This window comes from Trachurus japonicus, chromosome 1 (genome assembly GCF_045865225.1).
Source record: "Trachurus japonicus isolate A0001 chromosome 1, Traja_1.0".
NCBI lineage: Eukaryota > Metazoa > Chordata > Actinopteri > Carangiformes > Carangidae > Trachurus > Trachurus japonicus.
The window spans coordinates 13,035,425-13,058,710 of NC_140907.1; the positions used below are offsets into that span (position 1 = coordinate 13,035,425).

Sequence of the window (23,286 nt, forward strand, 5' to 3'; positions counted from 1 at the left end):
AGTATTTTTTTCTGGAGAGTAAAATACAAATCTGTCTTTTAAACAGCAGCTAATGATCATGCTGGTTAGTCCCCGTCTCATCTTCCTCCTGCAGATGATAGACCTGAACAGTTTGCTGCTTTGTGATTCTAAACTGGTGCACAGTCTTGATTTAAGAGTAGGATCAGACCTCACAAAAAAGATGAATTAAGACTAATTAAAAGTCTCACTTGTTCCTAAACATAAAAGTAAAACGTAAATAAAAAAAAGGGATTGTATCGGCTGGCCATTTTACGTTGGTTTTAACCCAGTCTAATGCAAAGCTTAGATTTGGCAACAGTCCTTTTCAGTTTTTTTTATCTATATTGTGGCAAAACATTTATTTAACATTAAATATTAATTTAACTTTTTTTTTATTTGAATTACTAGCCACACATAAGCCAAATGTGTGTGTATAACTGTAATAAATGAGTGATTGAGAATTTAGATGTCGTAATTAGTCATGTCAAGTTATTGGTGGAAATTATTGATCTTTGGAGCCAAAATACAGTTTATAATATATACTAGTATATCTTGAGTACAGAGAAAGTTAATTAGTTTATCTTATCTTTGAGGAGTAGGGTACAGTTGGGTACACGCTACACACACACACACACACACACACACGGTAGACGGCGCGGTGGTTATCACTGTCGCCTCACAGCAAGAAGGTCCTGGGTTCGAGCCAGGTCCTTTCTGTGTGGAGTTTACATGTTCTCCTCGTGTCTGTGTGGGTTTCCTCCGGGTACTCCGGTTTCCCCCACCACTAAAAACATGTCAGTTAGGTTAATCATCCAGTCAGCATCACTGACCAAAGGCACTGGCTCAAGATCTGGAGTTGGTCCCGGGCGCCGTGGCGGCCCTCTGCTCCTCAGGGATGGGTTAAATGCAGAGAAGAAATCTCACTGTACAAGCTCCATATGTGACAAAATAAAATACCTTTACGCACAGTAACTATCATGCTTTACAAGTATGTGGATGGACTCACATATGTGCCTCCCTTTCGCATACCCATCTGTATTGTACACACGCACACCTCACATTTTCTGTGATTCTGTGCAAGAATTTCTCCTTCTCACTTTATCTCTGTCCCACTGACGTTTATTAAATCAGCAGAATGTTTCTGTCTCATGTTCAAATTGATGACTAGTTTATGAGGAAATATTTTATCTAAGTGCTTGAAAATGTCAAATTATTGCATGAATCAATGAAAAGCCAATTAATTATTTCCTCTAATAATTTCTGCATTGTCCCATCCACCTCCAGGCAGTGGGATGAGCAGCTGGATCCCCGTCTAAATGCCAAGCAGAAAGAGGCCATCCTGGCCATCACCACACCCGTCACCATCTCCCTGCCCCCAATCCTCATCATTGGGCCCTACGGCACGGGCAAGACATTCACCCTGGCACAGGCTGTCAAACACATCCTCCGCCAGGACCACAGCAGGTCTGTTATGGTGTTTTTTCTTTTTCTTGCTTGTTTTTTTTTCATGATTTATTTTACCTCTGTTTATTTTACCTCTGTTGGCAACCACAAGAAGATTTGCACCTTACCAGGTGTATATTGCCTCACAGTGATGTAGCTCAAAGTAAAGCAAGCATTTCATTCCTGAGTGTTGCACTGAAAACTGGGACTGTTCTTATTTCTGCAATGGAAAGGTGTTGGGTGTAATGATGGAAGGAAATTTTGAGCATCTTAACTTGTTAACAGGTGTGAGTGCTGGGAAACTGAGGTCTTTTGAGATAACTGTTGAGTCGGTTATTAACCTGTCAATGCCCACACAGAGTGTTGTTATTCTGTGAAATTAGGCTGTGAAAATATCTCTTACTTTATCAGTCTGCATCTGGAGACGTCTTGGTTATGAACACATGGCTAGCTAAAACTGGTGGTGTTCCTGTGTAAATCCTGCCTTCATGAAGGTTGTTATTTTCAGTTTTTGTTGATTGCGAGAGCTGATGATTGAACTCTACAGTCACTTTGGGGTCTGTTTATGATTTTGATTGTAAGATATTGTATTGTGAGTCTCATTGCACACACAGAGGCCTAAACTGTAAGAAACAACTCAATATAATGCAACACAATTAAACAACAATATCTCCTGTTTTACTACTAATCAAAAACATTAGTGACATTTTTTCCTAAAACCGTTCTCGCCTATATATGAACTAGCTATAACATCATTTTAGGATTGTAGGATTTATTCAGCAACCATGATATCACAAACCTCCGTCTCTGATCTTGTAGACCAGCGATTCTACGAACAGTCATTGTGACATATGATAAGGTGTCACTGAGTGTAAGTGTTTGGGAGTTTGTGGGGAAGGAAAGGTGTGTGTGTGTCGGGACTGGCATCATTAATAAGAATTTAAGACGGCATGGGAGGTCAGTCAAAAGGCGTCATGGAGGCAGCAGGTGGTGCTGGGCTGTTGCTGCTGTGGCCTCAGCTTTAGCCTCAGGCCAGTAACAGCCTTGGGTTTGACATTTAAAGTTAAGAAAACACTGAACTGCAAAGTGTCAAGCTCCGTGCGTCAGTGTTTGTGCGTGCATGTGTGTATGTCGTGGTGGAGCCTCTGTGTGGGTGTGCACACTTTAGAGTGTGTGTGTGACATTACTTGAAGACTAAATGTGCTGGTTGTTTGCAAGAATTTGTGTCATTTGTGGTCACTGCACATTGAGAGTTTGATGATCAACACATTTCTTGAGCTGGAATGGATGTTCATATAAACCATAATCTGATCACTCAAGTTACTGTATGTCACTTCAGCGGTCCACTAAGTGTTGCGTAACAATAAAAGAGATCAAGATAACCTTCCACTGACATTCATTAGCGTGCTCCCTCACTGTGTGCAAACACTCACAGGAAATTATGCAGCTTCTTGTGTCAGAGGCAAAACGATGTTGCACAAGCACATAAATGTTTCCTGGTCTTTATAAAAAATGAATGCAATACCTTGGACAGTGTCCCCTGAACAAAAGCTAACGTTGTTGTTTTTTATTAAGGGAAAAAGGGGTTTATATATGTAATGTGAAAGGAAAAAAATGCCCTTTTAAAAATGTGTAGCAATGTAATATTCATTTCTCATTTCACTCTGAATGCATTTAACATTGTATGTGAGGATAAATTATAGATATTTTAAAAGCGAAGACACAGGAAGGTGACCCTCTGGACTAGTGCTTCCTGCTCATAAAACTGTGAAAACGGTGAAGAGGAGTTCATATAGACCCTGGGCAGGTGTACCCAGTATGGGCTGTCATACAGGTTTAACACTCAAAGCTTTCTCTGCAAATACAGTATGTCACTCTAATGTTTCACTGATGTTTAAATGAACAACTATAAAAGACAGTTTTGTGCAGCTTTCAATTTTAATAAGTGAACAAAACTGACCTTGCTGTCTGTCTAACGCTGTAACTGCTGTTGGGCTTAAAAGCAAATGCCATGATGACAAATAATTCCTTTACTGCTAATATTTTGAAGTATTATTGGGGATGAGGTGCCTTCTCTGTCTTTAAAGATGCGGTGATAAAAAAATATATACAGTATATATCTAAACCCTGAAGTATGTATGATGTTTCAAATTTAGACAAATTAAAGTTAACCATTGTAACTTAACCCAAAATAATGACAAAAAATGTTCACACATGCTTAAAGTGGTAACTAATTGAGCCAATAGTTTCAGTTTTATCTTTCAAGACCTTCTAGCAGCTGTGCATCATGGTTCATATCTGAACTGATTGTCTTTTGTCTCCACAGGGTCCTGATCTGTACCCACTCCAACAGTGCGGCTGACCTTTACATTAAGGACTACCTTCATCCTTACGTTGAAGCAGGCAATCCACATGCCAGACCTCTCAGGTAAGGAAACGCACACAGAATATAAATTGGATCCCTGAAGGAGGCATTAAGACAACATCAAACCTTGCTGTTCCTCATTATGTCATTTTTTGTGTTAACAGTAGCAGACCAACACTAATGATTATATGAACTAGCTATATAGCAGGCTGTTTCAGATTTTGAATTTTTGTGTATCTGTTCGCAGAGGTTTGCCTTGACAGGGACGATCTGTATGACACTCAGTCATCATGGAAAGTCTGTGATACCTACTTATTATACAGTGATTGTGGAGTGGCCGGGTTGTCTTTGCCTCATAGCAACAACAGGCAAACATTAGGCTGACGTTGGGGATGGGACTTCGGTACGGTTCCTGCTTTAACAACTACACCTGGAGGCATAGACACACACTCAGAAGATAAACACAGCTTTCCTAAATCGCACGAGTGACTTCTAATCGCACTTGAGCAATCCGAGAGGTCACGAAGGAATGGTGTGTGTGTCTGTCTCTAGCCACACAAGCCTAGTGACCATATGGGCAATCAAATGGCTTGTTTCACATGAGTGGCCAGTCTGATTTCAGCCGGTTCCAGTATGAATTCCTCCATAATCACTGTAGGAAACTCCCCTCACAGCCCTCCTTGTCTCCTTTAGGATATGTCGGCTCACTGAAGAATAAAAAGAGGCCAGTATGAATATTTAGGGCCACAGTATGGAAAAAGACTGACCAACATCCCGAAGAGACAATCTTCAAGAGTCTTCCTCTCTGGCTGTCTGTGACGATCAGTTTATTGCAGACCTGAGGCATACAGAGAGTCATGTGCAGCTGTGCAAATGTATTTCTCATAGAAAGAAGAATCTTACCTGTAAAGATTCTAAATTTACCCACAATTTACAGTCTGAGATCATCTCTGACTCATTTTTGACACAATAACCTCAGGAAGGCGAATTTACCATAAAATAATGGGCTGTATTCACAATGCAGGAGGAACTCTAGTTGTATACTTTTGCCCTGATGGTTGTCCTTTTTGTCTCTCCGTCTCCAGGGTATACTTCAGGAACCGCTGGGTAAAGACGGTCCACCCAGTGGTCCAGCAGTACTGTCTCATCTCCGGCACACACATCACTTTCCAGATGCCAACGAGGGAAGACATCCTCAGGCACCGTGTGGTGGTGGTCACCCTCAGCACCTCCCAATACCTCTGTCAGCTTGATTTGGAGCCTGGTAAGTCATAAAAGTCTCATTTGTCAACTTGATACTGGATGATGCATTTGTACCTTGAGAATGGTTCAATATGGGGTGCTCGAATGGTTAGGTGGTTGGAGCATGTCCCACTTTGGCATAGTCTGCCTCAGAGCATTTGAACACAAGATCGTCTCCCAACTGAGGCGATGTCCTGCATGTCCTTCCCACAGTCTCACTCTCTGCTTTCCTTTGCCTCTCTTCACTGCCCTATCCTGAAAAGGCAAACGATACCTTCCAAAAAGAGTGGTTGGACATGGCAGGGTTTTTCCAGTTGCGATTCGAGTTCTGCAAGTGTCTCTGTTGATGGCCATTTCAGTTATCCAAATTGCACGAACAGATTAGGATAACAGTAAAAAACAAAACAAGTAAATATTAAGAATGAGCAGATACTTTATCAGACATACAAAAACAGGTTAGTGACCAGAAAAATAGTGTAGAGTGTATAACCCTGTATGAATAAAAATTAAATATCAAAGTCTGACAGTCTGTAACAACAACTAATGTGGTGAATTCTCTTATACCCTATTGTGAACCATATGTGAATGAGACAGAAAATATTAGAAATGCCAAAACAATGACAAAAAAAATCACAGGCTCAGATATTAACATAGAATTGAGTCAACACATAAAAACTCAAAATGATATGCAGGCACTGCTCAGAGCATCCAGTTTCCTGTCCCTTGGTCATCCCCAGTGACTCTGATACCCAGTGTTGGCAGCCACCCACCTTTTAGAGAGAGATGGAAGTCATTTAAGTCGTGTAAAAAACATTGAAAACAAACCAATTTGTCAGTGCAGGCTAATAACCGACTCTAATGTGTCAGCGGAGGGGCTTTGTCTGTTGCTTGGGAACACCATCTGCCTGTTTCTAATGTACTTTACATCATTAGCCCTCCTCCCCACGTTTCATCTCTCCTGCTCTCCTGGTGTTCAACGGTGATGAAAATCGCCAGGAAACGAGGCAACTGGGAGCCAGAAAGTCTACTAAGTAGCAATAATAAATCTCCCACCCCAAACACAGAGGTCGCCCCAAAAAAAGATGGTTAAGCTGTCATGTAATTTATGTTTGACTTGCTGATTTTCATCTTCTGTGGCCTAGATATGTGTTGGAACCGTACATGCTTGGTGTTCCGTCTGTAAATGAACATGTGTTAATGCTGTCACGCACCATCAAGGAATTGTAATGTCTACTCATGTAAAGCCTGGTACACACATGAAGATTTTCTAAATCTCAACAGATTTTTTATCTGTGAGACCCCACACGTGAAGATAAAAAATCTTTGAACAGAAATGCGCGTCCGGCTCACACGCAATTTTCGTTGAGCAGCTCTTCCGCAGCCCGGCATTAGATGTATTTTGGTTTTGGTTTGATTTTCTGCCTTTTTCTCTACTGAAGTACAAAAAAGCAAACTCTGTATTCATGAATGAAATTCAGCTGTTGGGGAGACATGAGCTTTTTCTTTCTTTTTGATGATGATGATGATGATGATGTCTCCCTAACGTGACATGCGGTGTAGCTGTGTGTTTGTCTACCATCTTGCCAGCTGCTGTTATGAATCGACTACATCCCTGGAATTGGACAGTCACAGGACAGTAATACAGTTATCTCTAATTGCCGTCACATTTAATTATTTCTTGAGCACAAGGAGATTGAATCCGTAATATAAACCAATTTGGAAACAAAATGGTATAAATTAACTAATATGAAGGTACAGGACAGACTTGGACACTTGATGCCATATTTTCACTTCCCAGCAGACCAGGGCTTAGCTGAGTATCATATATTATTGTGTCTGGAGACTACTGGACTTTGCAGCATGGTGATAAAGGTTTAAGACTGTGGCTCATAATGTAGTCAATAGGGGAATGATTCTATCTGAAAATAAGCTGGCGGCTTATGGGTTCACAGTGGATGAAAGGCACCAAAACACATCCAAGAAAAATTAAGAAACAGTGTTACTTTGACAAAGCTTTCAAACCTTTTAGGTACCTGCGTAGACCCTTTCACATTCACAGATCTGATTTTCCCAGTCAACTGTACAGTGTTAAAATAGCAGGAAGAGAATGTGAGAGACTGGGCGTGTGCGAGGTGGAGGAGCCGACATTTATTATTAACAGTCATCTCTCACCCAAATCACGTTAGCAACACTGTACCTCTGATCTCTTTCACCTCTGCATTAAAATCTCTACTTTCTTTCTCTGACCACTGTTTTGTCGAATTTGAACACCATTATTGGTCTAGCGACGGATAGCAGCCACAGAAATGTAATTTGCTCCCCAGTTCAGAGATAGGCTCCCAGAGGCAGGCAGCTGTTCTCCAGGTGAAGCATTAAGCACCATGTTCCTTCACCGCTGCCTGTTTGTCTGCTCTGCTTGGTGCTCATAAAGACCATGTCTGCCCCCCCCCCCCTCCTCCTTGCCTTCCTCCTAATCTCTGCTTCCCTGCCTGGAGAAACATTCCCATCTGTAATGACCCATGTGTACATCATTTGTGAGTGTTGTTTGGCCCTTACGTATTCATGTGAATTGAATGAAAACGAGTAGGCAGGATACAGCGGGGCTGTTGCTGACCACAATTTATAGGAGAGGTCAACTAAAGTGCCTTGCCTCAATAATTAACGATATGATTTAAGCGGTTGCACATCTTTATGAAGTCCCTATGGCTGCGTTGTTGTGCAAGATAGGAAACAAATGAAGAACTCAGTGGAAGCTTCAACTGCACCGCCTGAAATGATTCTCCCCACAGCGAAACACTGTGCAGCTTGGCTGCTCACTCATCCTTTATATATACTATTGAGAGATTGCTCAAGTGCATCACTTAAGGTTTATGCCTACGATTCAGAGATTACTCATGTGCATAATTGTATGCAAGTTATACTGTGTGAATGGAATAAGTGACAATCTTTCCTCACTGTCTAGTAGCTCTATTATTGTTAGAGAGATCATTACATAATTAAAAGGATGGAATGTAACCATATTTATTCTACATACGGTATATATATGTTTAGTCAAGATATTTTTCTCCATCATTGCATGTACACTTAAAGGGATAGTTCAACATTTTGGCAAATTGGCCTATTGCCATAATCGCTATAGCCATAGCAGTAGGTTCGTTACCTTTATTTGTCGGTGTAAGCTATTTTTAGAACGGAGGAGCGGAGCGGCGAACTGCTCAGAGCTACGCTATGGAGGCTAAAGGAATTTCTTGGTTTCCCTCATCAAACTCATCAAATACAAAATCCCAAAACTCCAAAACGCTTTCGTGGACAAGTTGTGACCTGCACAACCACCACGCTATGAGATAATAATGGAACGTTACGAAACTGAGCCGTTTTCGAGGTAAATACAGGGTAAATACAGAGTCTGCTTGCTGAAAAACTGTCCCTGAACGTAACACGCATCAGCGGTTTTGCATGAATTTACCTCTAAAACAACTCTGTCTGGTAACGTTGTGTTGTTATCTCACAGCGTGGTGATTGTGCAGGTCACAACTTGTCCACGACAGCCTTTTGGAGTTGTTGGATTGTGTATTTGATGAGTTTGATGAGGAAAACCAAGAAATTCTCTTAGCCTCCATAGCATAGCCCTGAGCAGCCTGCCGCTCCGCTGCTCTGTTCTAAAAATAGCTTACACCGACAATTAAAGGTAACGAACCTATTGCTATGACTATAGCGATTATGGCAATGGGCCAATTTGCCAAAATGTTGAACTATCCCTTTAAGTCTGGTCCATTATTCTGAAAGGGCATTTTATCACATCATAAGCTCTAATAGATGTACTCAATTATGTACAATATAATTGTGTATACATTTTTATCAGGGCCACAGTGGAGGAACAAAAACCACCATGTGCTCCAATGAGTCGCAGACACAGTTCAGAGAGAACACCGGTTTGAGGCTTGACAGCTGGGGGGGGGATCAATACATTTTGCAGGCGTTTGTTCTAAGGCACATATGAAGGAGTGAATTTTGCCTCAAATCAAACTGCTCTGCCTCTTTTCTTGCCTGCCCATGTTCCTGTTGTTTGTTTACTTCTTGACAGTCACAGAGTTTATGTTGTTATTTCCAACCGTCACATTTCATATCTGCATATAGTTTCCTGTGGAAATGGTGTTTGGGCTTTAGAGGCTGCTCGCTGGTTGTTATTCAGCCTCTCTCTCCTTCCTGCTCCAGCACTCATTTGCCATGCCGTTTCATCCCCTCCCTTCATACTGCTGAGCACCGTTTGAGCTTTTTAAATCAGGGTTAGGCTACTGTTTCATCCCTTTCAAAACATCCACAAAACCCTGCCTTTGGTTTGCAGGGCTGGTTTAAAGAGGGAGAGGGGAAAAAATGGCTTATTAGCCATGGTTAAATTGTTTGAATGCTCCAGGTAAACAAAAATCTTTTGGGAAATGTATAGTGATTGGTAAGAATCATTTGATTCAACTTGATTCACTGGGCTTTGATCTGACAACATGGAGAAAGTCTCTTTCTAAATCATAGTGACATCCCGAGGTACATCTAAGCTGAATCTTGTCAAATTATGTCTGAGTTCAATGTTTCTACAGAATTTCAACAAAGAATGACAGCTGTGTTTTCATAACGTTTGTCCTCCTCAAATGTTTAAATCCAAAATGCCCCCAGGCATTTTGTTCAGACAACCTTGGAGAACTTGTTGGGAGGGCATAGTATGAGTCAATGGAAAGCTATGTTGAAATGTCATAAGGAGATGCTAACTTTGTGGATTCATGATAAATGATAGATATGATCAAATCAGTTTCAAGCAATATCAGACTTCTCCAAGTGTTATGGATTAGGAAACTATTGACTTAATAATTACCAATCTTTTACCCTGTTATGAGACAATAATTTGAGTTATTGGCCTAAAGATTGAGATGGGCTATGGATAGCTAAACACTCAAACTGTGAGGACTGGTTCAGCTCAACACAATTAAGTGGAAGTGAATTTGTTCTTTTGGTGGATTTGCAAAATCAAATCCATTAGTGAACGTAGATTAAACTGAATACAGCTCGATTGATGTTGGTGTCCCATGTGTTTTTGCAGGGTTGTTCTCTCATATCCTACTGGATGAAGCAGCCCAGGCTATGGAGTGTGAAACCATCATGCCTTTTGCTCTAGCTAGCAAGACCACTCGCATCGTGCTGGCTGGGGACCACATGCAGGTAAGTGAACAGAGTCAACAAAGGCAGTTAGAAAATATCTAGTTTGAATTTTGACTGAAAATACAACCTGCTAAATTATAATTCACAGGATAATGTCGGTGCACATTACAGGGACTTGGGTCCATTGTCTCAGATGTTTGAAGACTGACCCAAATAAAGGCATAGAGGAAGAGATGCCACATTAGTGACAGAAAGCAGCTCCGTTTGTGTTTTGCGCTGCATTAGACTTCACTGTTGCCTACTTCTAATACAAAAGAACAGACAGCAGCCACTGTAGTGCTGTGGTTCTAGAGACCACTTCAACCAAAGATAACATAAATATAAGCTCATGTCATTCAAGCTCTCTAAGCCAACACAAGGGCTTACATCCCTATTTCCTCCTGTGCATAGAATTATCAGTAGGCAGTGAGGGCGAGGTATACTTTAATTGCTTAATTTCTTTCAGCCATTTCTTTGAGCAAAGAAAAAAAAAAGATTTTAAATACACTATCTACCCGTGTATCCATTTGTCTCTTTCTCAGTCACCGCGTTTCCTCTGTGGAAGGTTGCCTCCTCCATTCAGGAGCTGAATTGTCAATGAAGGCTAAGGCCTCTATTGATCGTTTGCTTTCTTATTGACTGTGTTGGGCCCTCTTAAGCTTACTGATTCTCTCTCACTGGCGGGCTTAAATTAAGATTCAAGCTTCAGATAAATAGCCGCCCTGTACATGGCAGTGGTCAAAAGAGAAAAGGTAAATGAGTCTGCATGTTTGTGTGGGCGTCTGCAATTTTGAAAATGTGTAACCCAATTTGAATCAAAGCACAATGGGAAGATCATCATAAATCATGCCACTGTAGGACCAGAGGAAAGCAACACACCGAAATTGTGTAAATTGATTTATGCTTTATTCACTCGCACATGGTCAGACTTTTGATATTGCTTCCACAAGAAGTAATCAAATCCTACTGGTCAAACATTGTTCTGCTTTGTCCACCAAATTAGAGCAGTTCTGTAACTTTGACTGGTTTATACATATATATAAAAAAAAATTTAATTTGTTTTCAAATCACTGGGATTCTATGTTATTTAGTCACCACATGACACTGGTTTGTTAGACTGTTAAATTGGTATAACAAACTGAAATTCAAAGCTAAAAAGAAAAAAAAAAGGTCAAGAAGAGAACAGTCAAGTACCTGCGACATGTTTCGAAACTAACTTTGTTTCTCTGTCCCTTTATTTGCAGCTCAGTCCATTCGTGTACAGCGAGTTTGCCCGGGAGCGTAACCTGCACGTGTCACTGCTGGACCGACTGTATGAGCACTACCCTCCGGAGTACCCCTGTCGCATCCTCCTTTGTGAGAACTACCGCTCCCATGAAGCTATCATCAAGTAGGTGTGAGCCCTCAACACTGACCTGTGTTGAAACTGTGGGAGTAAAGACTGAGAAGGATGGAGGAAAGATGAGATACTTGAGAGAAGATGTGGTGGGAGGACGGGCCAGAATAGAAGATAATATAGAATAGCAGCAGAGGAGAAGATCTGATGGACCTGTGTCCAGAGAGGAAAAGGGATTATAATGGCTGTGTTCATGTAGACAAAAGCCCTATGACAAAACAACAGAAGTCCAGATTGAATTTATATAAGACACAAAGAAAATGTTTGACTGGTCAACAATCCTAGGGTACCACACGCACACTGAACATTTACAAGTAATCAGTATGTACCTTTTCCAAAATATATACAATAATAATGTCTGTTCCATGTATGTGCATTCACAAAAACTCTTAACGTAAACAAAAAATCTTAAATTATGGATTAAACAAACATACACAGAGTGAGGGTGTGTGTGGTGTTGCTGGGCATCTGCCTGTTTGTGTGCAAATGTGTGCGGAGCAGTGACAAATAGAGAGAGGCAGACAGCCCAGGAGAAAGAGAGCAGGCGATATACTGTATAATTAACTCTGTTGAGTGAGGGAATACTATACACTGCCTGCTTGTGCAGGCTGTAGTTTGTGGTGATAAAAGTATTGAAGTTGAGCACTTGGATAGAGATGAAGAGTGGACAGCTCTGGAGATGGATTTATTTTCAGAGGCATGATACAGTTAACAGAGATGTTTGAAAAAAGGATAAACTTGACCACAGTCATACTGGCTTCTCTCCTTCCTCTCCTCTTGTGGTCAATTTACCAAACTGATATGTTCCCATTAGCCACGCATGCTAGCTCCTATCTAAACAGGTGGACAGGCTCTTGTGTCGATGCGTGACTTAGTTACTTAGGCAGGTCCTGGCAGACGGCTTCGTACACTGCCAGCTATTTAGCATTTTGGATTCAGGTGTGATTTGGAAACATGTTACAGGTTCCAACCCTGCTACTGGCAGAGGATATGCTGAGGATTGTCTGTCATTCAATTTTAAGGTTTCATGCCGGTCTGTCTCTTTGTTGCATGAGCAGCAATCTGACCGCTCACATCAAATGAACACTCACCAAGCAACTCTTCTGCTTCTGTGTACTCCTTAACTGCACACAGATTTGATCTTTATAATAAAATTCATAAAGAACATCCATTCGGCTTAAATTGGCTGTGATTTCTGATCAATACAATCTCTACTCTCATATTTACATTCACCACCTCCTTCTTTTCTCTTCCTACAGCTACACATCAGAGTTATTTTATGATGGGAAGTTAATGGCAAGTGGGAAGCAGCCCTCCCATAAGGATTTCTACCCTCTAACCTTCTTCACAGCCAGAGGAGAAGATGTCCAGGAGAAGAACAGCACTGCCTACTACAACAATGCAGAGGTATATGTCAGAGTATTATTGCAAACTCACCCAGACAAAACAGAATATGAGTTCCACCTGATCCTCATAAGTTAAACAAACACAAACACATATCTTTTCAATGGTGGCAGCTTGCCAATGTGGTCTTGGATACGAATTGAAGTCATCATTTTCTGTTGCTCTGCTGTCGTATCTGATGTTTCCCACATATTATGAATTATCTTAAATTTGTAGCTGAATGTCATTAAGAGGATTACACAATTTCTCAGATACAAAGTTTTGTAATTCATATTTCATATTCATAATTCATAATATACTTAATGCAATAACAGTTAATTTATTGAGGTTAATGCCTGCATCTTCAAAATGTTTAAATTCCTGTAACTATACAACAGAAATTACATCACCACTTGTGTTTTACTTTTACATGCGCTGTGAAACAAATGTATTCATGAATTGTACAAAAGTCCCACAAAGTGTCATGCAGTAATCCGTCAATTGTTCCCTAAATGCATGTCTTACATTTAGAACTAAACCATAATAGAGAATAGCCTTGTTCCATTCAACTCTTTAAGCATGAAAACATGATCATTGAGAAGTTAATCAGGATTAGTTTCTCCTGCTCACTGATTTGGTTTCATTTAATTTAATTTATTTATGGTGATACATGTACTGTATCCAGTCTGATAATAAGCAAATCAACATGGGGACAACACTCAAATTCTCAGATATTGAAAAAACTAAAACTAACTCTTGGCTGGCAATCCTGTTGTTACTACGACATGAACTGACTGAGGCTTCCCTATATTCTAGTTTCACCCCTTACCTCTCACACATTGACAAGTTAATGTTGGATATTTTTTTTCCTCTCTTGTCCAGCTGTGAACATGCTGTCATCTTCAAGCTGCATTAGTCTCATATGTTTTTCTGTCTGCGCTCGTTTCCAAGCCCTTTCTTAGGAGCATCATACTAACACTGTGTAAGGCCTCCTTTGCTCTCAAAATACCCTGAACTCTTCATGAGTTCCATAATATGCTGTTAACATGCTTTTGAAATTCTACTCCATGTTGATATGATCACAACACATTATTTCTGCAAATTTGTCAGCATGCAGTCAATCTCCCGTTTTCCCACATACTGTACAACCCTCGGTCTGCACCAGTGTATGTGTGTGACTGTGAAAGAGAGAAAACACCATTAAAACAAACCTTGTAATGCTGGTCACATTTAAAAGTGAGATAAATTAGAATAAATAAATAGCCATCCGCTGGGGGCAGTGTTATACACTGGGGGAAACCCTGTGTTCTGAGATTACTTTAACTTTGTAATGTGGTGCATTGTCATGCAGGAAGTAACCATTAGAAGGTGGTGTATTGCAACTATAGAGGGATACTCATTGTTAGTAACTACGCCCAGATAGGCTGTGGCTTTCAAACCATGAATGACTAATCTTTCTGTCAGCTTCACCCAGTCTGGCCATTCTCCCCAGCCCTTTCTCATCAACAAAGTGTCTGCAGAGCCGATGCTTACTGAGAATTTTTTTCTTTCGCACCATTCTGAGTAAAAACTCTAGAGACTGATATGTGTGAAAATCCCAGGAGATCAACACTCCCTGAAATACTCGAACCAGCCAGTCTGGCACCAACAATCATGTCATGGTTAAACTCACAGAGATCACTTTTTTCCCTCCACATTCTGATGTTTGTTGTTATCATTAACTGAGGCTCCTGACCTGTATCTGCATGATTGGCTGTTTGAGTAAAGACATCATTTGCAGAGTCTGAGTCTCTCTCCGTCAGTGTGACAAAGCTACATCTGAGATGTAATGGTGCCAGACCATCTTAAATAATCAGCAAAAAATGAAACAAACCAAACTTCCACATTTTTAGAAGACATGAGTGATAACTGATGAACCATGAAAAACACAGATTTGACCCAGATTAGAGTAGGAATTATTAGTATTTTATCCATTTTAATTTTAACAAGTTTTATGGATAATATTCATCAGCCTTTTACTTTCCAATTATTCAGCACTGTTTCTTCCATCACCATTAATAGGAATGCCTGCTGTCTTTCAATCATAATTGAAGAAGAAATCCATCAGCTTAATTAAGAGGCCAACTAAGAGCTTTGACACTAAAGATGCATGATTCACTCAGAGCCAGTCTCTGATTGGTCCCTGTGCAGACTGAAATAGTTTTGGTCATTTGCTGTCTCCGACCACCGACCCACTGCTGACATCTTCTCACCAATTAAACATGGATGCATCTTGATCCTGCTCCCAAACTGTCAACAATGCCATATAAATTACCACCCGTCTCTTTGATACAGCACCCATGTCAAACCATTTCCAACATTATCATAATCTTGCGGAATACAAATGCTCTGACAAAAGCGTGTCCATTTGTTTGTCTTGTGAAAATGTCTTTGATGGGCTTAGCATCAAGTGTGAGACAATATTTCCATGACAGTACAAAGCCTCCAGCAGTATGCCAAAGCTCTGAGCAAAAACTACTCATGATAAAAAAAATAAATGAAAATGAAAAATAGGACTCAAAATATTAATTCCGACTTTAAAACTCATGTGAGCGCAAATGTGAACACCTTGCAAACCCGAGATTCTAAAGTTTCTGTGAAACTCACCTACTGGAGCCAGAACTAAATGATAACCGCTACCTTGTAATCATGATGGCGATACTTTCAGCCAAGTAGAATTGATAATATCAGTGAATAGGGTTATTTTTGTAACATTTGTTCAGTTTTGAAATATTAAGTGGATTGGACACAATATCCTAATCACTACACACTTAAGTTTATAGTGATCAAAATAAGTCAGATCAATACATTGTACAGTTGAAGCAAAAATTGCTACAGAGTGGTGATTTACTGTTGAATATTTTTAAAATGTTTTTAAAGTCTAAATGCGTCAGTTTACCCACAGCTCAAATCAGATGGAAATGCCTGTGTAATATTTAGGCCTCATTTGGAATTTATAATTGTATGATGATGATGAAGTGGTTTCAAAGGTTTCACCTTGTGTTCACTTTCACCAAGACACATCTCTGTTTTGTGGGTTGATTTTGATGACGCCATACAGCACAAATGTGTGTGTCTTTGTGTGTCTGTGTGTGGACCATGGTGTGAGGACACCTTGCATTTGAGCCTTGTTGTTTTTTCCCCTCCGTCATCATGCTGCTCCTCCATCTCCCCAGGTATTTGAGATTGTGGAGCGGGTGGAGGAGCTGCGCAAGAAGTGGCCAGTGGCCTGGGGCAAGCTGGACGAGGGCAGCATTGGTGTGGTGTCGCCGTATGCCGACCAGGTGTTCCGCATTCGTGCTGAGCTAAGAAAGAAGCGGATGCATGAGGTCAGCGTGGAGAGAGTGCTCAATGTTCAAGGTGAGAAATAGCACTAACCATGGTGCTTTGTATCAGAATATTACTTTGTGAAGTCAGTGGCACAAACACTGAAAATAGAGCTACAACACTATCAATATATGATTATGGTGAGATTTATGCTGGGCTGCTGCCCACTCCAAGCATGACTGACACAACATAGATTAAGAATTGATTCTTTTTGTTATGTGGATGGTGTTTATGATCATTTTCAAATCATAGGAAATGAAAAATGAAAAAAAAGCAGCTGTGATCAGACAATCAAAGCACAGTAGTTGCACACAACCAAATTGAAAAGCATAAATCCCCAAAGGTCTCAGAATTTCTCAATGATGAAATGGGGTCTGTGTGAGTGAGATGATTTGTGTGTCTCAGCAGTTAAAATGCACATCTCCATTACCCTAAAGACTAATCCTTACTATGTCCCACTGCAGTTATCAGTGTTCATGTTGCCCTTCACATCATCAAGTACCAATATAAGGTGTTGAGGCTGCTGCTCCTGTGCTTCAGTGCCATGTAGCTCCTGCTTACTGCATCCAGCTGCTTTGCATGGTTAATTAACTTCCTCATTAGTCACATATGAAGCGTGTGGACACATACACAGGAAAACCGTACAGCAGCTGGTGCTTTAAATTTGACTATAACATACCTTTGGATGATGTTTGTTTGTCATTTCTGTCAGCCATGAGAAAATTAAATTATTCCGAGACCATTTTTTCTGTTATGTATTTTTAGCAGCGAGCTTAGAAAGTGGGTTCAGTTTCTACTGATATCAAATTTCATGGCAGCAAATGAAGAAATTAAGTTCACCCATGATTTTCAATCATTGCCATTTTGTTGCCTTTTTCTTCGTCAAAAGAACTGTGTTCCTCAAACGTGTTAGCCATAAACTAATCTTACATGTGTTTCTAAATTATTAGAAATTATTAACAGAAAATTTCTCCAACAGACGTAGCTTCTTTTGATGAAATGTTTGACTTGTATAGGACTTCTATCTAGAAAGGTCATAATACTCATACTTGATAATTGTTTGCAGGTAAACAGTTCCGGGTGCTGTTCCTCAGCACGGTGCGGACACGGCATACCTGCAAGCACAAACAGACGGCCATCAAACGCAAAGAACAGCTAGTGGAGGACTCAACAGAAGACCTTGACTATGGCTTTCTCTCAAATTACAAGCTACTCAACACAGCCATCACCCGAGCCCAATCCCTGGTTGCAGTCGTGGGAGACCCCATAGCACTGTGCTCTGTTGGGCGCTGCAGGTAAATATGAGCACTTTTGACTTAAAGCTCTGACGTATCAGATCTTGCTTAATGTTATAATCAGGGGTGCACATAACTGGTACGCAAGTAGCCTAGGCATGCGCAACAAAAATGAGCAATGTGCAACGTCACGTGTGTCAACACGCTTTTTCTGAGAACTGAGCGCCAGTCAATCAAGTAAATTTCAGACCGGTTTGTTAACTTTTTATGCAGACACCAGTTCTTCCTCCATATGCTAAGCTTTTGGTTGCAATCATAGTTTTTCTCTCTTTTTTTGTATATTTTTGGGGCTTTTGCCTTTTTCATTGATAGGATAGTAGAAAGAGACAGGAAATGGGGAGGCAGAGAGAGGGGGGAATGTCATGCAGCAAAGGCCCACCCGTTTCGGGAATCGAACCGGGACCAGCTACAGTGACAACTGTAGCCTCTGCACATGGGGTGCCTGCTCAACCCACTGAGCCATATGGCGCCCCGTAGTTTTTTCATATATGTATGAGAGGATCACCATTGGCCACTGCTTCCTTTCTCTTTTTGAATCTCTTCAGCCCATCTCCATGCTTTCCCAACCGCCAATCTCCATAGCAACCATCAGTTGTGTCTGCTAGTTATCGCAGCATGTCAGGTCCTTCGCTGTTTCTAAATGTCAGCCTGCAAATGCAGAGCATTTACTGTGATGTGTCCAGAACAAGTGCATTGTTTGCCCAAGGCTGAAGCTCCTCTCAGGAGCCAAAGGTCCTGGTCAGAGAAGTGACTGAAGGAAGTGTTGAGAAACGGTGGATAGGCACTAGCTGAGATGAGTTGAGGTGTAACTAAAGGTCAAAATCTCCTTTGTTTGATTGTTGGTGTTTTGTTTTTTTGTTGATGTCTGTTTTGTGTTGTTTGTCAATGTGAATTAGCTATCAGCTAACTTTAGCTTAGTTTGTTTTAAACAGACTTGACTTTTATATTTAACCCCCAAGGAGTAATTTGTTAACACTGCCAGCAGGAAAAATTCAACAAGATGATCCATGAAACACTCAGTCCAAACAAGGAGGGATAAAGGAGAATACAAGTAAAACTTTTCTCCATCTGTTGTTTCCTCTTGTTTCCCTTTTTCAGAAAATTCTGGGAGCATTTCATCTCCATCTGCCACGAAAACTCAAGCCTCCATGGCATCACCTTTGAGCAGATCAAGGCCCAGCTGGAGGCCCTGGAGCTCAAGAAGACCTACGTTCTCAACCCACTGGCCCCAGAATTCATCCCACGTGCCCTAAGACCCATGCAAGGACACCACTCCTCTTCACAGGCCCTCCATCCTCACCATCATCCACATCCTCAGCATGCACAGCCTGCCTCCAACAAGCAGGGTCCACAGCAGCAGCAACAGCAGCAGCAGTCACCCCCTAAGGTAAGGCGTTTCCAAAGTGGAAGGAATGTTTATTTTTTCATTTTTATTTTTTCCCATCCATTTCTTTCACTTTCTGCATTAGAAATCCTCACAGCAAACTGTAGAAATTTGGGAAGATGAAAAAAAAATAGCCCTGACTGTGTTGCATACATTTAGGCAGAATTGAAAGGAATAAAGGAAGAGTTAAGGAGTTGTAATGCAGAGTAACCATGTGCTGGTTTATGGAAATGGCAAACAAATTATCAGAAATAAATTGAGTGCTGCTTCTTTTTAGAGAGGAAAAGTGACGAAAGCCTTTGACGGGTACGATGGGTACAAAGCAGATATCTAATAAAATTACTCAGTTTAATTTTGACCACAGGAAATGACTTGGTGGTCATTCATTTTAGCCCCAGAACAACACAAACACAACCCAACAACACCAATAGGAAATTAGTGTTACAGGTTGGAAGGATGTGTTGTTTGATTGTTTAGCTCGGGTTGAAATGTCTTGGTGTGTCTGTCCTCCCTCCTGCCCTGAGGTAAAGGTTAACGAAATCACCACAGCTGCCAACCTGCTGCCATCACCCACTGGGCCTAATGAGCCGCACCTCCGCAGAGACACACACACGCACACACACGTACACACACGCACACACACACACACATCCTCTTACTCTCTCCACAGTACGTACAATGGAGCTCACAACACAGCATACACAGACACTGCAGCCAGTACGCAATACGCAATGAATTGTTTCCCTCCTCGTATACTGCACATCACTCCATTCTTGGCACCTCTGTATATGGCTGATGCACCCACAGCCAAAAACAATCTACCGCTATACAAATATCATTTAATAATAGAATGATGCCCATTTTAATAACTGTCTCACCACAGCTTCTGATATAGGAGGAAAAAAAAAAAACCTGTTGGGTTGAATGTTGCTGTTTGAGTCAGTTATTGTGTTTAGGTGGCACAAAAGCATGTAAATATATATATTTTTATGCACTTTTTTCTGTTGATCATTATTACCAGGTATGATTCGTGGCAGACATGTTGCGATAAACAAAATATTTGTATATCTTGAGGCTTAGGGCACTGAATACAATTTGTAATTACAATTACATCAAGAATATAGTATTTCATTATCAGGCCCCCATACAAGAAATATATGCCAGAAATATATTTCTCTGTTGACTTCATGTTGAGAGGTTTAGTGTTCTGCTGTTTGTAGTTTCAGCTTCCGCACAATTATGTTGAAGACAAAATTAAATAAGTATTTACTACTTCTTAATGTATTTGAAAATCAGACCTTATACTTTCTGTGACATAAGGAACGATTAAAAGGAAAACTTATTTGACTTCCTCTTAAACACATATTTTTGTTTATCTATACATGCTGTCAGTCTTGTTCTTGTTATTGTGTCTTGCCACCAAACCTATAACTTAATGCCACTTATTCTTCTATACATTGGCAAGCAAACACTGCTAATTTCAGAGGCAACCAGTGCTCTTGTTTGACAGCCACTGTATAGCCATCTAGTATTTTTTAACATCAAATAAGCAACCCCTTTTATTTTTACCAGTTCCCTGCTATTTGAGAAGTCATCCAAACCTTCAGCAGCATCCTGGGGTCCACTTTTCTATTCACACTAAAATAACCACTGCCCTATGGATGCCACTTTATCCAGTGTGTTAGGATTTGCTGCTTTAATTTTTTTTTTTTGTATGTTATCATATAATGCCAATACGAAAGGTACTACGATAAAAAAAAAAAAACATCTTAAGTGTCAAATCTAAACATTTAATATCCCTGTTGTGTATGATGTTTGGCTATTTTAAGGAACAGTGGACAGATTGTGATTTGTATGAGGCTTTTTGCTTTGTTTAACACATCTTGGTGCTTTGGCTCTGTTGAGTGACTCTAACATGGTCTATCTAAGGCTTGTGGAAGTGTTCTCCGTGGTCAACCGGATTAGTTTGTATCGACCTGATTGACGGATATCATTAATTTCTGCCTCCTCCAATAAGCATACATCCTGTTGAGGACTACCTGTCAACGCCACAGTGAAGTGGGACAGACTGTTAATAATAATACCAGTTTGGTGTGTTCAGTGTAGAAGAATACAGTTAGTTGTGTGTTATTAGTTAAAAAGGTTGTGTTTGTTGACCAAATTTTAAGACAAATTTGTACAGGTTGCTTTTACTTTTATCCAACCTCCGTAGTAGTGGTGGTATTTTAAATTTTAATATTGCAGATGCATGTGACTCCAATGCAACCTAGCTTTTCTACTGCTGATTCTATAGGAGCAGAAGGCATCTGCACAATACATTAATATTATGGATTCACGTCACTGAGCTCTGCTGGCAGGCTGGATTCTGCTGAGTTGGTGCTCCTATAGATGCTGTGACAGATGTGGGATAGTCAGGACTGTATTGCAACTGCTGTATGCTCAGTTATATTTCTTTATAGTTTCCGGCGTTGTGTTTTTACTCCACACTTGGCCACACTACACGGCTCACTAACCCTCTCTTTTCTCCTCCATATGGATTTGTTGTCGTCCTTCATCACTTCCTAATGATTCTTTTGTCTTACAGGGGAAACATGCAAACCACACAGAGCACCTGCCACCTGAGGGATATGGTGAGTTAAACAAACTGGCCATGTTGATTGTCTGAAAAAGATTCTATACTGTGACAAATGTCTGCCCATATTCTCAATATCATTAGCATTATTTAGTAACATTTTCTAATGTCCATTTCAAAATAAAGTATCCCTCTAAAGCTTTAGCTCATCACACAAGCTTCTGCAATCATTAAGTTGACAGAAAACTGACAGCATATAGTGTTACATACAAAGATAATTATCACACTTTGTCCTTATTACACTCTCATCACTATGTTTTGTATATTGTGGTTAGGCTTTACAACAGCAACAATAAAATAGTTCTGGTTGTTTCTTTTTATGCTGTCTTGCTACACACATACAAACACACATGTTGACATCTTGATATGAGCCAATCTAATGTAGAAGCCCAGATGGATGCATGAAGGCCTGAGGCTACTGAAATCGTCAGCAGCGCAGCTTTGAACAGCACAGCAAGGAGTTTGTAATATGATGTTCACCAGGGGAGGACAATCAGTTTGTTTCAGACACGTACAACTGCAGATTGTCAGCAAGCTACATTAGCTGAAGCAAAAAAAAAATCTAATTGTGCAAATCACAATCCTTCTACGCTTCATGGCAACTCTAAAACTGGTTTGCCGTCAGTGGTATATATTTTTCATCCTCTCCTATTGAATCTCTCAGTGTATTATTTATAACATTTCCCAGTCTATTAATAATTAGACACGTCTTGTGTGCTTCTCACCATCGCTGTGTCATCACATTAGGGTTAAGCACCACTTGCCTTTTACTTGTATTAACTTGCAACCTTCTCTCGTTGCAGTCCAACCCAATCCGGCTGTGCTGATGGGAAACCCTATTCGGGCTTTCACACCACCCTTGGGTGGAACACCAGCTGGCATGGGAAAGTCACCCAGTCCTGTGCAGAGGATAGATCCTCACACAGGAGCCAGTATCCTCTACGTTCCTGCCGTGTACGGTGGAAACATGGTCATGTCCATGCCCCTGCCGGTGAGTTCTCTGTTTCTGGTTACAAACTGACAGATACATAGGCCTTTCTTACTTGGCCAGTCTAAGAGCAGAACTGCAACTAATGCGAAAGTCATTTATTTCAACTTTTTCTTATTCATAGTTGGCAGCCCAGGCTAAACTATTTCAAATAACTAAAATTACTAATTATAGATTTACTGATTGCTTTGTCATTATGCTATTTTTTGAGTCACATTACACAAATGTATGAAGGCTGTCTGTAGAATAAGTCTTGTTGAATGGAGGATGAATGAATGGTTATTCCACATGGTCTCTTGTACTAATAAAATTAAATAAATGAATGCATAGGCATCACCATCACACTTCTATGATGGTTTGTGTACATGATGCCAAGAGTATTTATCTGTCTATTTTTATATACGTATATTGTGTTTTTGCCTTTTTATTGTTATGTGGTGCTGGGACAAAAAAATGTCCCTCCTCGGGGATCAATAAAGTCAATTCAATTCAATTCAATGATCACAATTATAATGAAAGGACTAAACAATAGGTTTGTTGTTTTCATACATTAATGTTCATAATTAACATTCTCAGTGATGTGCTATGTGTAATTCAGACTCGTG

The 23,286-nt window shown here is 40.4% G+C and overlaps 1 protein-coding gene across 1 annotated transcript in view; it reads left to right on the top strand.

The window, feature by feature from the left end:
- helz (helicase with zinc finger) overlaps positions 1-23,286 on the top strand; it is a 51,051-nt gene that overhangs the window by 21,097 nt on the left and 6,668 nt on the right. The window contains exons 16-26 of the mRNA XM_085773337.1: positions 1,285-1,464; positions 3,770-3,871; positions 4,894-5,072; positions 10,140-10,258; positions 11,482-11,627; positions 12,893-13,040; positions 16,232-16,415; positions 17,449-17,677; positions 18,776-19,064; positions 21,646-21,691; positions 22,497-22,684. Of these exons, the coding sequence (XP_085629463.1) occupies positions 1,285-1,464; positions 3,770-3,871; positions 4,894-5,072; positions 10,140-10,258; positions 11,482-11,627; positions 12,893-13,040; positions 16,232-16,415; positions 17,449-17,677; positions 18,776-19,064; positions 21,646-21,691; positions 22,497-22,684 (1,810 nt within the window). The remainder of the gene's footprint in view (positions 1-1,284; positions 1,465-3,769; positions 3,872-4,893; positions 5,073-10,139; positions 10,259-11,481; positions 11,628-12,892; positions 13,041-16,231; positions 16,416-17,448; positions 17,678-18,775; positions 19,065-21,645; positions 21,692-22,496; positions 22,685-23,286) is intronic.